This window comes from Leiobunum rupestre, chromosome 2 (assembly GCF_980474605.1).
Source record: "Leiobunum rupestre chromosome 2, qqLeiRupe1.1.hap1, whole genome shotgun sequence".
In the NCBI taxonomy this organism is placed as follows: Eukaryota; Metazoa; Arthropoda; class Arachnida; order Opiliones; family Sclerosomatidae; genus Leiobunum; species Leiobunum rupestre.
In genome coordinates this window covers 71512059-71530207 of record NC_143385.1, presented here as the reverse complement: position 1 = coordinate 71530207, position 18149 = coordinate 71512059, and the positions used below count along the sequence as shown (strand labels likewise).

Below are 18149 nucleotides of genomic sequence, written 5' to 3'. Positions count from 1 at the left end.
AGTGTATCCACCTAGGCTAATACCCTTGGCACCACCTAAGGCCTAAGTCATCGAGCGACCTTTAACACCATTAGTTCAGGTGGCTGGGCTACAATGCGTACGAGGGTGGTGGCAAGCCCTTTATGCCACGCGAGCCAACAGCTCCCAACACTCCCTATTATCGTTAACCTCTAAAAGTTTTTATTCTATCAGTTGTTAAGAATCTCTACTTGGCTAAATTATTGAGCATTTGGTTGGTTTTGGGATTTTGGAAAACAACAAAGTAAAACTAGAACTTGAAAACAAAGACTAAACCGGACCAATACGTTAAATTATTTGATATCTGAAATACTATTTAATATTTAATCAATAAACTAACTTTTTCGTTCAGAATTATTCGACCAAACTATTTGACAATTTTAAATATTCGATTTCCTATTTCACGTGTGCAAGGAAACAAACATTTAATATTCGATTTGATCTCCAAAAAGTGGTATTTAATACTAAATCTGTTCATTGTTTTGTACCGCCAAAGCTACAGGCATGTACACCCACTCAATTTTGATCTATCGTCCGCGTGTTCTGTTAGGGTACATATACATTATAGATTCATGGATTTAAAGCACCAGTGTCCAATGTTGGGTATTAGCCTAGCTGATTATTAAATGTGATCCTGAAAAAAGCTGTATTCTAAATTTTCAAATAATAATAATTGAAATTAGGTACAATAATAATTATATATTGACCTTGAAATTTCAAGACCTTTGGCCATATCTATAGAAAATTACCCTAATGCCTACTGATTGGCCTTTTCGATGTACATAAGAGCCACGTAACGGCCAACGCGAGAAGTTCATAAACAGAAAAAAACAATAGACCATTCTATAAAATCCGAGCTAGACCAACCAAACACTTTAAAGCTATTGGTGTAGGACTGGCAAATTTAATTATTCTTTGGTTTAAAGAATTTAGCATATGTTTCGTCCTTATATGGGCTAGACATATATTATTTATAATAGTTATGTTTTATATCGATCAGCCAAAGAGTGTTGCATGTTTGCCAGATAAAAGATAATAATGAGTCGCCCTGGTTCATGAACAATCGAACCAAACCTTCATCCTCTCTATATACAAAAGTAAATAACCACATAAGTGCTTTATAGAATGGTCGAATATTTTATAGAATGGTCGAATATTTTATAGAATGGTCTAATATTTTATAGAATGGTCTAATATTTTATAGAATGGTCTAATATTTTATAGAATGGTCGGTAATTTTTCTATCCATTTCTATAAATTATGTTGTAAGCAGTAAAAAATTATTTAGTTGTTAAGACATACTTTCCATAACGCGGTTATTTTAGGTTTATTGGTTTAAAGCACGTCTACATGCGTAACATAATAAATTATTATTATCATTATTTTATTATTGTTATTATTATAATTAAAAAAAACCTTTTACCGTAATCTTCGTTTTCATCTTGGTAATAAAATTGAATTAAATTGGCAACATTTTTATAATATCAAAAGTACAGTAAAACAATGAACAGGTTCAGCCATCCCTAGAAACCGTAACGGGCAGAGACTCAGCAGCATTGTATAAACTACTCTGCTACAAATTTTCGAGGGGTTCTTCAATCTCTTTCCGTAAAAATTATTGAATTAAATCCTTGTCATTTTATAAATAAATAAATGTAATGAAAAATAAGAAAGTTAAATCGTTATACTCTTATTTACTTCACATTTTACCGGAAAAATATCTGGTCGAGAACAATAACCAGAAGCCCGTGACCGTTGAACTATCCCACCGGATTTTCGTGGACAACTTCCTACAAGTGAAAAACGCATGAAGATTCACCCCGAACGCGATTGCTATAAGTAACCAGTGTTGGGCATTTTCGTCAAAGAGCTGCTCAGCTCGCGTTTTTGAGCGGTAAAATAAGCGCTCTTCTCTTTTCGCTCTTTTTGTGAGCGGTAAAATAAGCGCTCATAACGCTCTTTTTGTGAGTTGGAAAATCGGCGCACCTCTCGGTTCGCTCTTTTTGTGAGCGGTGAAATAAGCGCTCATAACGCTCTTTTTGTGAGTTGGAAAATCGGCGCACCTCTCGGTTCGCTCTTTTTGTGAGCGGTAAAATAAGCGCTCATAACGCTCTTTTTGTGAGTTGGAAAATCGGCGCACCTCTCGGTTCGCTCTTTTTGTGAGCGGTGAAATAAGCGCTCCTCTCTTTTCGCTCTTTTTTGAGCGATGAAATGAGCACTCCTCACTTTTTCGTTACGTTGAAAACTAGACCATAACGCCCACGAATCGTCTCAACACCTTACTCTTTGTAGTACTTCAGTCGTTTAATGTTATATAAAATTTTAACTGAAATATTTATAGGTCCTTACAAATGTATTTCTATATAATCTGACAAGTCTTTAGCAATCAGGGGGATTTCCACATCGTGCTCCATAAATATTCAAATGAATGTCCAATTTAGAAAATTGATCTATATCATGGTAATTTTTCTATAGGTCTGAGATATAGATTTTATAGAAATTGAAGCCATTTACCTAAAATAATCACCAATGTCTGTAAAAATATTACCACAATTTCTCTAAATTCATAGAAATTTGGGTCCATTTTCTACAAGAAAATATTTTTAGAGATTAGATAATATAAAATATTAAACCTTCTATAGGATCTGAAAGTCTTATAGAAGTCTTTAGAGTGTAAAATATCTGTTCCTCTGATTTAAATTTTTACTGTTTAATTGTTTTCCATGAATCCGAATAAAAAGTTGATGTTCCATATTTCTATTGAAAGTCTAAACATATAGGTTTTGTTTCCATTGATATAGAAAACTTATCTATAGATGCAATAGAATTTAGAATAATTTTCCTATAAGATTCATCTTAAATTCTATAGACTTTTTATTTCTGGGTAATGTTTCCATTGATATAGAAAACTTATCTAATTTTCTATAGATGCAATAGAATTTAGAATAATTTTCCTATAAGATTCATCTTAAAATTCTATAGACTCTTTTTTCAAGGTTTTGTTTCCATTGATATAGAAAATATATCTAATTTTCTATAGATGCAATAGAATTTAGAATAATTTTCCTATAAGATTCATCTTAAAATTCTATAGACTCTTTTCAAGGTTTTGTTTCCATTGATATAGAAAATATATCTAATTTTCTATAGATGCAATAGAATTTTGAACAATTTTTCTATAAGATTCAGATTACAATTCTATGTACCTAAATTTTTATAGATGCTATAGAAATTTGAATAATTTTTCTATAGGATTAGTGATATTTTTGTAAGCAACTATTTTCGGGGAAACAGCCCTTGTCCCCAAAGTTAGTTTCTAATAATGAGTAATAACTAACACATTTTTATAAATCAATACATTTTTTATAGAAATATGTGAAAAGTTGCGAATTAAAATTTTAATCAGAACAAAAGAAGTTTAAGTTTTTAAATGTTATTTATAGTTATTTAAAACACTTCGTAACAAGGGCATTTAGTTTATTGATTTGAGTACGATCTGGTAGTTCCCGCGGGGCTTAAGACCCCGAAACGTCCTCTGTCCGGAGACAACGAACCGTATTGACCTAAAGTGGGGTCGCGTAGACCCGGATTTCGCCAGTGAATGGTCACCCTATACCCCCATCTTGATTAATCGGTGGATGGCCTTGAATGAAACGTTCGTCCCTCCACCAGAACGGGGTCCAATTCCCCCTCGCGGCGATCAGGGGCTCCTGGTTCCATAAATCAAGCGTTATTCTCATTAAGAGGGCTTTTCGCCCCAAAAAAATCTAATAAGGGAATCGTCCCGCCGTGAAATCAAAAGTAATGCCTTCAGCGGATTAAAAGAGTTTGGCCGCTTTTGCAAATGGCGTCGATTGCCCCCGTTTTGCGTACCTCTTCTGGGGTCCTGTCTCGCCCCCTTCCCAATTTCCCGCCTTGGAATACAACACCCGATCACGAGATACAAAATGAAAATGGCCATTTTCACGGATGAATGACTAAAGATTTATGTTCGAGGGTGTAGTTTTTATACTTGAAAATGTAATTACTATTATTGCTTTTCTTTATGATTCGAATAATTTACACTTTTACTTTGGGAGTACATAGTCTACACTATGCTGATTTAGCATATTCGAATCTTCATATACAAATACATGTAATGTTACCCCGACAATTTCTTTCTCCCGGTTCTCGGTTTGAGCGACAATTGCTTTCTCCCGGCTCTCGGTTAGCCCGACTATTGCTTTCTGCCGGCTCTCGGTTTGAGCGACAATTGCTTTCTCCCGGCTCTCGGTTTGAGCGACAATTGCTTTCTCCAGGCTCTCGGTTTGAGCGACAATTGCTTTCTCCAGGCTCTCGGTTTGAGCGACAATTGCTTTCTCCAGGCTCTCGGTTAGCCCGACTATTGCTTTCTCCAGGCTCTCGGTTTGAGCGACAATTGCTTTCTCCCGGCTCTCGGTTAGCCCGACTATTGCTTTCTCCAGGCTCTCGGTTTGAGCGACAATTGCTTTCTCCAGGCTCTCGGTTTGAGCGACAATTGCTTTCTCCCGGCTCTCGGTGTGAGCGACAATTGCTTTCTCCAGGCTCTCGGTTTGAGCGACAATTGCTTTCTCCAGGCTCTCGGTTTGAGCGACAATTGCTTTCTCCAGGCTCTCGGTGTGAGCGACAATTGCTTTCTCCAGGCTCTCGGTTTGAGCGACAATTGCTTTCTCCAGGCTCTCGGTTTGAGCGACAATTGCTTTCTCCAGGCTCTCGGTTTGAGCGACAATTGCTTTCTCCAGGCTCTCGGTGTGAGCGACAATTGCTTTCTCCAGGCTCTCGGTTTGAGCGACAATTGCTTTCTCCAGGCTCTCGGTTTGAGCGACAATTGCTTTCTCCAGGCTCTCGGTTTGAGCGACAATTGCTTTCTCCCGGCTCTCGGTGTGAGCGACAATTGCTTTCTCCAGGCTCTCGGTGTGAGCGACAATTGCTTTCTCCAGGCTCTCGGTTTGAGCGACAATTGCTTTCTCCAGGCTCTCGGTTTGAGCGACAATTGCTTTCTCCAGGCTCTCGGTTTGAGCGACAATTGCTTTCTCCAGGCTCTCGGTTTGAGCGACAATTGCTTTCTCCAGGCTCTCGGTTTGAGCGACAATTGCTTTCTCCAGGCTCTCGGTTTGAGCGACAATTGCTTTCTCCAGGCTCTCGGTTTGAGCGACAATTGCTTTCTCCAGGCTCTCGGTTTGAGCGACAATTGCTTTCTCCAGGCTCTCGGTTTGAGCGACAATTGCTTTCTCCAGGCTCTCGGTTTGAGCGACAATTGCTTTCTCCAGGCTCTCGGTTTGAGCGACAATTGCTTTCTCCAGGCTCTCGGTTTGAGCGACAATTGCTTTCTCCCGGCTCTCGGTGTGAGCGACAATTGCTTTCTCCAGGCTCTCGGTTTGAGCGACAATTGCTTTCTCCAGGCTCTCGGTTTGAGCGACAATTGCTTTCTCCAGGCTCTCGGTTTGAGCGACAATTGCTTTCTCCAGGCTCTCGGTTTGAGCGACAATTGCTTTCTCCAGGCTCTCGGTTTGAGCGACAGTTGCTTTCTCCCGGCTCTCGGTTTGAGCGACAATTGCTTTCTCCAGGCTCTCGGTTTGAGCGACAATTGCTTTCTCCAGGCTCTCGGTTTGAGCGACAATTGCTTTCTCCAGGCTCTCGGTTTGAGCGACAATTGCTTTCTCCAGGCTCTCGGTTTGAGCGACAATTGCTTTCTCCAGGCTCTCGGTTTGAGCGACAATTGCTTTCTCCAGGCTCTCGGTGTGAGCGACAATTGCTTTCTCCAGGCTCTCGGTTTGAGCGACAATTGCTTTCTCCAGGCTCTCGGTTTGAGCGACAATTGCTTTCTCCAGGCTCTCGGTTTGAGCGACAATTGCTTTCTCCAGGCTCTCGGTTTGAGCGACAATTGCTTTCTCCAGGCTCTCGGTTTGAGCGACAATTGCTTTCTCCAGGCTCTCGGTTTGAGCGACAATTGCTTTCTCCAGGCTCTCGGTTTGAGCGACAATTGCTTTCTCCAGGCTCTCGGTTTGAGCGACAATTGCTTTCTCCAGGCTCTCGGTTTGAGCGACAATTGCTTTCTCCAGGCTCTCGGTTTGAGCGACAATTGCTTTCTCCAGGCTCTCGGTTTGAGCGACAATTGCTTTCTCCAGGCTCTCGGTTTGAGCGACAATTGCTTTCTCCAGGCTCTCGGTTTGAGCGACAATTGCTTTCTCCAGGCTCTCGGTTTGAGCGACAATTGCTTTCTCCAGGCTCTCGGTTTGAGCGACAATTGCTTTCTCCAGGCTCTCGGTTTGAGCGACAATTGCTTTCTCCAGGCTCTCGGTTTGAGCGACAATTGCTTTCTCCAGGCTCTCGGTTTGAGCGACAATTGCTTTCTCCAGGCTCTCGGTGTGAGCGACAATTGCTTTCTCCAGGCTCTCGGTTTGAGCGACAATTGCTTTCTCCAGGCTCTCGGTTTGAGCGACAATTGCTTTCTCCAGGCTCTCGGTTTGAGCGACAATTGCTTTCTCCAGGCTCTCGGTTTGAGCGACAATTGCTTTCTCCAGGCTCTCGGTTTGAGCGACAATTGCTTTCTCCAGGCTCTCGGTTTGAGCGACAATTGCTTTCTCCAGGCTCTCGGTTTGAGCGACAATTGCTTTCTCCAGGCTCTCGGTTTGAGCGACAATTGCTTTCTCCAGGCTCTCGGTTTGAGCGACAATTGCTTTCTCCAGGCTCTCGGTTTGAGCGACAATTGCTTTCTCCAGGCTCTCGGTTTGAGCGACAATTGCTTTCTCCAGGCTCTCGGTTTGAGCGACAATTGCTTTCTCCAGGCTCTCGGTTTGAGCGACAATTGCTTTCTCCAGGCTCTCGGTTTGAGCGACAATTGCTTTCTCCAGGCTCTCGGTTTGAGCGACAATTGCTTTCTCCAGGCTCTCGGTTTGAGCGACAATTGCTTTCTCCAGGCTCTCGGTTTGAGCGACAATTGCTTTCTCCAGGCTCTCGGTTTGAGCGACAATTGCTTTCTCCAGGCTCTCGGTTTGAGCGACAATTGCTTTCTCCAGGCTCTCGGTTTGAGCGACAATTGCTTTCTCCAGGCTCTCGGTTTGAGCGACAATTGCTTTCTCCAGGCTCTCGGTTTGAGCGACAATTGCTTTCTCCAGGCTCTCGGTTTGAGCGACAATTGCTTTCTCCCGGCTCTCGGTGTGAGCGACAATTGCTTTCTCCAGGCTCTCGGTTTGAGCGACAATTGCTTTCTCCAGGCTCTCGGTTTGAGCGACAATTGCTTTCTCCAGGCTCTCGGTGTGAGCGACAATTGCTTTCTCCAGGCTCTCGGTTTGAGCGACAATTGCTTTCTCCAGGCTCTCGGTTTGAGCGACAATTGCTTTCTCCAGGCTCTCGGTTTGAGCGACAATTGCTTTCTCCAGGCTCTCGGTGTGAGCGACAATTGCTTTCTCCAGGCTCTCGGTTTGAGCGACAATTGCTTTCTCCAGGCTCTCGGTTTGAGCGACAATTGCTTTCTCCAGGCTCTCGGTGTGAGCGACAATTGCTTTCTCCAGGCTCTCGGTTTGAGCGACAATTGCTTTCTCCAGGCTCTCGGTTTGAGCGACAATTGCTTTCTCCAGGCTCTCGGTTTGAGCGACAATTGCTTTCTCCAGGCTCTCGGTTTGAGCGACAATTGCTTTCTCCAGGCTCTCGGTTTGAGCGACAATTGCTTTCTCCCGGCTCTCGGTTTGAGCGACAATTGCTTTCTCCAGGCTCTCGGTTTGAGCGACAATTGCTTTCTCCAGGCTCTCGGTTTGAGCGACAATTGCTTTCTCCAGGCTCTCGGTTTGAGCGACAATTGCTTTCTCCAGGCTCTCGGTTTGAGCGACAGTTGCTTTCTCCCGGCTCTCGGTTTGAGCGACAATTGCTTTCTCCAGGCTCTCGGTTTGAGCGACAATTGCTTTCTCCAGGCTCTCGGTTTGAGCGACAATTGCTTTCTCCAGGCTCTCGGTTTGAGCGACAATTGCTTTCTCCAGGCTCTCGGTTTGAGCGACAATTGCTTTCTCCAGGCTCTCGGTTTGAGCGACAGTTGCTTTCTCCCGGCTCTCGGTTTGAGCGACAGTTGCTTTCTCCCGGCTCTCGGTTTGAGCGACAATTGCTTTCTCCAGGCTCTCGGTTTGAGCGACAATTGCTTTCTCCAGGCTCTCGGTTTGAGCGACAATTGCTTTCTCCAGGCTCTCGGTTTGAGCGACAATTGCTTTCTCCAGGCTCTCGGTGTGAGCGACAATTGCTTTCTCCCGGCTCTCGGTTTGAGCGACAATTGCTTTCTCCCGGCTCTCGGTTTGAGCGACAATTGCTTTCTCCCGGCTCTCGGTTTGAGCGACAATTGCTTTCTCCCGGCTCTCGGTTTGAGCGACAATTGCTTTCTCCCGGCTCTCGGTTTGAGCGACAATTGCTTTCTCCAGGCTCTCGGTTTGAGCGACAATTGCTTTCTCCAGGCTCTCGGTTTGAGCGACAATTGCTTTCTCCCGGCTCTCGGTTTGAGCGACAATTGCTTTCTCCAGGCTCTCGGTTTGAGCGACAATTGCTTTCTCCAGGCTCTCGGTGTGAGCGACAATTGCTTTCTCCAGGCTCTCGGTTTGAGCGACAATTGCTTTCTCCAGGCTCTCGGTTTGAGCGACAATTGCTTTCTCCAGGCTCTCGGTGTGAGCGACAATTGCTTTCTCCAGGCTCTCGGTTTGAGCGACAATTGCTTTCTCCAGGCTCTCGGTTTGAGCGACAATTGCTTTCTCCAGGCTCTCGGTTTGAGCGACAATTGCTTTCTCCAGGCTCTCGGTTTGAGCGACAATTGCTTTCTCCAGGCTCTCGGTTTGAGCGACAGTTGCTTTCTCCCGGCTCTCGGTTTGAGCGACAATTGCTTTCTCCAGGCTCTCGGTTTGAGCGACAATTGCTTTCTCCAGGCTCTCGGTTTGAGCGACAATTGCTTTCTCCAGGCTCTCGGTTTGAGCGACAATTGCTTTCTCCAGGCTCTCGGTTTGAGCGACAATTGCTTTCTCCAGGCTCTCGGTTTGAGCGACAGTTGCTTTCTCCCGGCTCTCGGTTTGAGCGACAATTGCTTTCTCCAGGCTCTCGGTTTGAGCGACAATTGCTTTCTCCAGGCTCTCGGTTTGAGCGACAATTGCTTTACCTACAAAATTATTACGCTTTCTAAGTGTGATATAAATCAATTTCGTTGCTCATTATTCGAACACATATTTATTACCTTGGTGCGTATTTCTGTAGAAATAAAAGGCTAATTAAACATAGATAACCGTCAATTTTAATAACAAAGAAAAGCGCGGAATTATAACGTGAGGCGTTGATCGCGTGCCTTAACGGAAACCTCTTTAATGGTTCATATTTCTGAACCTTTCCACTCTCCTCCCCCCCCCCCCGCGAAGTGAAAGAGAAAGAAAGCGCGTAATTTGGCCATGTCCAGAAAACAATTACTGACAAGGAGAGTGAAATGATTTCTTCGAAAAATGGAGCCATTAAAAACGAAAGAAAACAAGAATCCAAAAGGCAAAAAATAGTTCGGCGCTTACGTTGTTTACATTCGTGCAACCAAACTTTTGCACCTACCTAATAATATATTCATATAAATGCTAATTTCAATTCAATTAATATAATGTTAATATTATTTTAAATTAATTTTATATAATTTTATGTTAATTTGTTTTTAGTTTAATTTAATATTATTTAACATGTTAATTTGTTTTAATTTTACTTTAATTTAAGTTTATGTTGATTTGTTTTAAAATTAAAATTAAAACAAATTAACTTAAAATTAAAATTAAAACAAATTAAAACTTCAAATTAAAAAATTAAAACAAATTAACTTAAAATTAAAATTAAAACAAATTAAAACTTAAAATTAAATTAAAATTTTGTTATTTTGTTTTGATATTAATTTAAATTTATTTTATTTTAATTTCGTGTTAATTGGTTTTAATTTATATTTGGTTTTGATTTCAATTTAATTAGTTTTATATTTGGTTTTGATTTCAATTTAATTAGTTTTATATTTGGTTTTGATTTCAATTTAATTAGTTTTATATTTGGTTTTGATTTCAATTTAATTAGTTTTATATTTGGTTTTGATTTCAATTTAATTAGTTTTATATTTGGTTTTGATTTCAATTTAATTAGTTTTATATTTGGTTTTGATTTCAATTTAATTAGTTTTATATTTGGTTTTGATTTCAATTTAATTAGTTTTATATTTGGTTTTGATTTCAATTTAATTAGTTTTATATTTGGTTTTGATTTCAATTTAATTAGTTTTATATTTGGTTTTGATTTCAATTTAATTAGTTTTATATTTGGTTTTGATTTCAATTTAATTAGTTTTATATTTGGTTTTGATTTCAATTTAATTAGTTCAATATTTGTTTTAATTCTTAATTTGCATTCAATATCAACCTATTTTTCAGTTTTAATTCTTGGGTAAAAACTAAATTCATGAAATTTGTACCTTTTTGTCAGAGCATAATTCGGCTCCATCTCTGATGCTCCTTACTAAAAACCGAACGTTTGACAAAGTAGAACTGATCTTCATAATTCCTTCTGGAAATGGTCAATTATCGTTTCCAGTGACCCGTGAATTGATCCCGGCGTGTGCGAGTCAAACAGGCAGGACAATGGGCGCGCTCGACTAAAATAACAATTAGAAAATTTCAATTTCCCTTCTGCGTTTTCTTTTTTTTTTACTTTTTATAAAAGCAATCTTTTTTCGAAAGAAGGGACCTCGAAGTACCAAGGATGCAGGCCAACAATGTGTACCGAGATTTCAAATTAATTTTGCTCCTGGGGTATTTAAACGAGGTTTTTTTTGAATCTGCCATTCTTTCCACATCTGAGCTCGGAAATGTGCTACACTTGGATCTTAAATGAGCTCGGAAATGTGCTACACTTGGATCCTAAATGGGAAAATATACTACACTTGGATCTTAAATAAATGGGAAAATATGCTACCCTTGGATCTTAAATAAGTGGGAAAATATGCTACACTTGGATCCTAAATAAGTGGGAAAATATGCTACCGTTGGATCTTAAATGGGAAAATATACTACACTTGGATCTTAAATAAATGGGGAAATATGCTGCCCTTGGATCTTAAATAAGTGTGAAAATATGCTACACTTGGATCTTAAATAAGTGGGAAAATATGCTACACTTGGATCTTTAATAAGTGGGAAAATATGCTACACTTGGATCCTAAATAAGTGGGAAAATATGCTACCGTTGGATCTTAAATGGGAAAATATACTACACTTGGATCTTAAATAAGTGGGGAAATATTCTACACTTGGATCTTAAATAAGTGGGAAAATATGCTACCCTTGGATCTTAAATAAGTGGGGAAATATGCTACCCTTGGATCTTAAATAAGTGGGGAAATATGCTACCCTTGGATCTTAAATAAAGGGGGAAATATGCTACCCTTGGATCTTAAATAAGTGGGAAAATATGCTACACTTGGATCCTAAATAAGTGGGAAAATATGCTACCGTTGGATCTTAAATGGGAAAATATACTACACTTGGATCTTAAATAAATGGGGAAATATGCTGCCCTTGGATCTTAAATAAGTGTGAAAATATGCTACACTTGGATCTTTAATAAGTGTGAAAATATGCTACACTTGGATCTTTAATAAGTGGGAAAATATGCTACACTTGGATCTTTAATAAGTGGGAAAATATGCTACACTTGGATCTTTAATAAGTGGGGAAATATGCTACCGTTGGATCTTTAATAAGTGGGGAAATATTCTACCCTTGGATCTTAAATAAGTGGGGAAATATGCTACCCTTGGATCTTAAATAAGTGGGGAAATATGCTACCCTTGGATCTTAAATAAGTGGGGAAATATGCTACCCTTGGATCTTAAATAAGTGGGGAAATATGCTACCCTTGGATCTTAAATAAGTGGGGAAATATGCTACCCTTGGATCTTAAATAAGTGGGGAAATATGCTACCCTTGGATCTTAAATAAGTGGGGAAATATGTTACCCTTGGATCTTAAATAAGTGGGGAAATATGCTACCCTTGGATCTTAAATAAGTGGGGAAATATGCTACACTTGGATCCTAAATAAGTGGGGAAATATGCTACCCTTGGATCTTAAATAAGTGGGGAAATATGCTACCCTTGGATCTTAAATAAGTGAGAAAATATGCTACACTTGGATCCTAAATAAGTGGGAAAATATGCTACCGTTGGATCTTTAATAAGTGGGGAAATATGCTACACTTGGATCTTAAATAAATGGGAAAATATGCTACACTTGGATCTTAAATAAGTGGGAAAATATGCTACACTTGGATCTTAAATAAGTGGGAAAATATGCTACACTTGGATCTTAAATAAGTGGGAAAATATGCTACCCTTTGATTTTAATTAAGCGAGAAAATATGCTACCCTTTGATTTTAATTAAGCGAGAAAATATGCTACCCTTTGATTTTAATTAAGCGAGAAAATATGCTACCCTTTGATTTTAATTAAGCGGGAAAATATGCTACCCTTGATTTTAATTAAGCGAGAAAATATGCTACCCTTTGATTTTAATTAAGCGATAAAATATGCTACCCTTTGATTTTAATTAAGCGGGGTAAGGTGGGGTGGCGGAGTGGTTAGCACTTTCGCCTCGCAGCAAGAGGATCCGGGTTCAAACCCAGCTTGTGGCACTGTATGAAACCTCGGAACAACTCTTTCTGCGTTGAGTTTTCAAGTTATCTCCCACTGTTTTAAGGGGTTTTCCCCGACATATTCGGTTTCTCCTTCCATTAAAACTTGTTGAGTTCAATGGTAATAGTTAGTGTAGGGAGCTGTTAGATCGCGTGGCATGCAGGGCTTGCCACCACCCTCCTACGCATTGTAATCCGGTCACCTGAATTAATGGCTTTAAAAGTCGCTGGATGACTTGGGTGTTAGCCTAGCTGATATACTCCCCTTTGAGTATTGCTGTATTGCTAAATTTCGAGTCTACCAACAGTCGTCGCTAGCAGGTCTACAGACTTATCTTCCGTCTCCATTTTGTGGCGAATGTCGTGCTATACTATCGTTACAGTTAATGATATAAAGTATAAATAGATTTAAACGCGACTAATAGTCTGTTTTCTGCGAATGGAGTAGGTCCGTTTTACGCCTTGGTTTTTGTTAATAATTAAATGGAAAGTATTTTTAATACCTGCGATACAACAATCTTTTTGATAATCTAAAGGTTTGAAGAAATTGTACCCCCGTTATTCTAAAGGGTATGATTGCTCTAAAGATGTATAAAGTAGTTATACCCAAGTTATTCCTAAGTTTAATTGCTCTTAAAGATTTGAGATACTAGCTATATATTTTAAATAGTATAATTGCTCTAATGGTGTTTGAATAAATTATACCCAAGTTATTCTAAATAATATATACAATACTCTTGAGAATAATTTAAGTATTATATCTCTAAAGGATTTTTAGGAGATCATATCCTAGTTATTCTAAGGAGTAACATTCTTAAGGTTTTTTAAGATAAAAATTATTCTAAAGAGTATAATTGCTTTAATAGGGAATTGGGCGATTCTAAAGGTATTCTATCATTTAAGTTTTTCTAGAGAAAAGTATATCTATTTTAACGGTATAATTGCAATAAATTTATTTTAAATCTAATTTTTATGCTAAACGTATTCTAATTATGATATTCTATAGATTTTTATAGATAAAAAATATCTAAAGAGTCAAAAATATAATTTTTCTAAATTATATCTACAGTTATTTTAAAATTATTTGTTCTAAAAGGATTGGCTGATTTAAATCAAGTGATTTTTTAAAAAATTATTGAAATCACAATGTAAACAAAAAACCGACGATGTTTAGAAGTACACAAGAAAAAATGTCAGACCCGACTAGTTTCGTTCAAGTGCATTTGATGACCGTGCAATAACGCGACCAAAATTATAATTATTTTCTACTCATTGTATTTCAACGGTGGAATAAAAAATAACGAGAAATTGGTTTTTACAAAGTTAAAATACATACATAGAAAATAAGAGCAAATTTCAATATTAACTATCAATTAATTTTAATTAAGATTTAATTTAATTAGAGATTAGCTAACATATAAAAATAAAATACTTGTTAATTATACAGGAAAAGAGTCATTAATTAATTAAAAAAAATTAAAAAAATCTTATTTAAAAAAATCGATTGATTTGCTTTTTATAAAACAAAATTCAAAGTGCCAACACTGATTCTTAAGGTAATTCTAAAGCAAATGTGCTCAGAAAAACGTATTATAAATGAATCCTATAGTTCTTTGTTAATTTGGTCTTTTTAAACAATTAAGAAATATCTTTTTCGAAATGAAGTTGGACCGACAACAAAGGTAATTACAAAGGGTCCTCCCAAAAATATCCCCTTACAAGGATTCGACCTTCCCCGAAATAAAATGGAAAACGAATCTTGTATTACGAAATGTTGAAAAAACAATTGGATATCCTGTCAGCAAAGTAGACAATAGTTTGGACCGGCGTACGACATCGTGTATCAATGCGCGCTTCCATCGTCGCTACAGACCCCCACCCCCTGTCATCCTCCACGACAGCAAATAACCGGTTTTAATTCATTTAATGAAAAATACAATTTTTGGGGTACTTTTGCGATGATCGGGCTCAGTCGTTTTTTGTAGACCCGCGTGTAACGTTACGCGAACTTTGTTGTCTGTGATGATTAGTTTTGTCCGTTTTTTATCAGTTTAATGGTTTGGAAATGCTAATTTGAATATTAATATAATTAAACAAATAAATTATATTCAAAATAATAAAAATATAAATTTTATGTTAATTAAAAATAATTTTTAATTTAGTAAAGTTTCGAAATTTTAGACAATGTTCAATTTAATTTGGCGAAATAGGTAAAATTCGGTATTTTCAGAAACGGTTAATTTGCTTCAATCAAAGGTTAACAACATAGTCGTTACTTTCTAATTTCGTTTTACGTGATCCAAATTTTAAACATTTGATTTAAAAAGTATAAAACTATAAAATTTAAAAGATGGTTTATATCAAATTATTTTCCATCATATAAATTTAAAACAAATTATTTTAAAATAATTTTGATATCATCTTAAACAAAATTAGCGAATTATTTAACATTATTTAATTATTTAAGTAATTAAATAATGTTTAAGATATTTCCACGTTGAAAATAACCTTCCAAGGTTTTAACTTATTAAAACTGAAAGAAGATTAATATTAATATTTTAATATAAAAATATCTAAGGAAAAGTTATATAAAAAGTATCAAAATCTCAACTTCAAAAAATTGCCGTCGTTATCAAATCAATTGACTGTCATAAATTCAAATAATATATATAAAAAACGCGGCGCGAAAAAAGTGAATATCGAAATCGGAAATATGCAAATTTACCGACGTGATAGGAATCTGCTAACGGCTCAAAAACGGGTCGTCAGTCGATGGATCAACCGAACTTTGCGTAAGTACCCCAAAAATCATTTTTTCCACGACGTTCTGCTTATGAAAAAACTATTTCAACGCTAAGAAAATAGGAAGGAAATTTATATTTAGGTTACTATTGGTTAGAGATCAACCTCATATGAAATTTTTTTATTGATATTTTTTGTTCGCGGGATTGAATATTGATATAACCATAGAAGTATGCTATTATTCGTAAGAGCGAAATATCTGTTTTATGAGCAGTTCTGTCATTTTGAGGTAGAACTAATTTTAAAAACGTTTCAGTAGCGTTGAAGTAATTTTGGGTTGTGGTAAAATTGGTTTTGACAATGTTTTTCAAAAGTGACATAATTACCAATCTATTAAAATTTGGTTCAATTTTGGGTAGTTCTCAATAAGTACTTAAAATACACTGCTTTTCAGAGATTTATTTTATGCTTATATTACCACTAAACCTCAAAAGTTAAGAATATTTATTATGAATCTACAGCATTAAATGTTTAAATTTATCGAGTATAAAGTGTTTAAGGGGGAAGAATACAGTAAAAGCCTCTTTTTCGTTGAAGCTGAATGTTTCTGTTTTAACAATTACACAATTGAATTATATTTTTCTTGTTAAGCTAAACCTTCCTCTAGTGCTTAAAATAATTTTGATAATTCTAATATTAATAGTTAGAGATATAAGGTCCTAACTATAGGGTAGTTTGGGCGCTTGCCCAAATTGTTTAGCTCAGTGTGTCCGAATTAAAACGTAATAACTTAATTACTTATAAATTTAAAATTGTCAAAATTATCTTAATCACTAAACAAGAGGCTGTGCTACACATAAATATTAATTTTATAAGTTAAAGTATCAAATTAAAAGAGTTCAGCTTGAAATAGCGCGAAAGTAGACAATGGCCACTGTAGTCTTCCCCCTTAAAGAATAATACGTGGAAATTGTAAAGAATCCTTTAGAGTTAGGTTTTTTTCTGTGTTTAAAACATGACCCATAGTTTTAAACTGTTTTAAATCCCACTAAATAAACCAATCCATAATTAACAGTAAACAGGAGTTTAAAATACGATTCAAACTTTGCACTGTTTTAAACTCTTCTTGATACGTTAAGCGAAATATATTTATGACATTCTAAAACATCTAAGAATGTTTTAAAATGTTATAAATTGCTTTAGGACATAAAATGGAGATTTTTAAAAAGGTTGTTTAAAACACAAGCCATTAAATTGTATTTGAAAAGATGCCATCCCTGTTCATCGTATAAAAAATTAGGATTTTGAACATTTAAAAATTATAATATCAAATAGATCAACATTTGATTTTCAGTACCAAGTAACGAAATGTATAAATTCCGTACAGAATGTTTCCATAGAGATTTAAGATAATTTTAGAGATCTATAGAAATTTTATGGGTGTCTATAATTTTTGAATTGTTCTGTAGAAAATATTTTAATTTTAAGTTATTCTAAAAGATTTCTATAGATAAAACTAAGTTTATTTTAAACGCCACCTATTGTGAAAATACTTATTCTAAAAGGTTTTCGTTAGATAGAAACAAATAATATGTATTCTAAACATAAAGAAAGTGATCTATTATAAGATAACAACTCAAAAACATCTATATTTTAATTCTACATTTTTAAATTGAATTTTAGATAATAAAATTAAAAAAATTCTTTAACCGTATATTCTGAGTTGATAAATCGTCTGCTACCAGGGCCGGATTAGCACTATCGGGGGCCCTGTGCGAAGTATATTTTGGGGCCCCTAAAAAACTTCAGACTTCACTTCTGACTCTATTACAAATAATGTAAAAAACATTAATTTTGAAGACGGGGGCCCACTTACCTAAGGGGCCCCGTGCCATAGCACACTTGGCACATACCTAAATACGGCTGTCTGCAACTGCTTGATTTTTACGTAACTAGTGCCATTTACCGCAAACCGAACGGCAGAAAGACGAAATTAAGAAATACTGAACTTGGTATATTCCCTTTAAGCGTACAACCCAATATGGCGCCACCCCAGGACATCGCCATGAAAGGGGCCTAGGTTAAAGAGGCCCGGAATCGATATCGCTCTTGATATCTGATCATAAATCACTGCACCCCCCCCCCCCCCCGACAGACCGACAGTGTCCCAACGATCTCTCAACCTTTTCAGCGACCCATTTTATTGAAAAGCTGATTTTTCTTATTCTTAAGCTAAAAAGACTTTTACAAAAATATATCGGAAAGAATTAAATGGTCTATAAAAGTAATTTTCGGCTTTGAGCGCAAAGTCGTCGAAAAGCCAGCTCCCTTTTTGTGACCTATTTTAGCGAAAAAGCCAAACCGCCTTTTCATTGAATTTTCCATATAGTCTCGGCCAATCAATACGGAAGCAGAGAAAATTCGATTTGTTTGTCCTTTGTTTTGGAAGAAGGCTTTTACAATGGCCTTGCTAAAAAAGATTTTGATACGTCTAAGATGGACTGTTTTCGTACTAAGTGTACTCTTATCATTCTTATATGCACTTTTCACACTGTTGTACTGTTTTCGTACTACAAGTGTAACGTGCACTGTTGTACTGCTCTCGTATTAAGTGTAATGTGCACTGTTGTACTGCTCTCGTATTAAGTGTCATGTGCACTGTTGTACTGATCTCGTATTAAGTGTCATGTGCACTTTTTAC

At 37.3% G+C, this 18149-nt stretch overlaps 1 protein-coding gene across 4 annotated transcripts in view; it reads left to right on the top strand.

Moving 5' to 3' along the window:
* The window catches only part of LOC149958933 (growth arrest-specific protein 2-like), a 119979-nt gene that overhangs the window by 77819 nt on the left and 24011 nt on the right, over positions 1-18149 (top strand). Inside the window, exon 1 of one of the 4 annotated variants that reach the window (XM_090166298.1) lies at positions 15405-15498. The exons of the other annotated variants lie outside the window; for them this stretch is intronic. Within the exon in view, the coding sequence (XP_090022424.1) occupies positions 15420-15498 (79 nt within the window). The 5' untranslated portion in view covers positions 15405-15419. Of the gene's footprint in view, positions 1-15404; positions 15499-18149 lie in introns of those variants that run through there. 4 annotated transcript variants of the gene reach the window in all.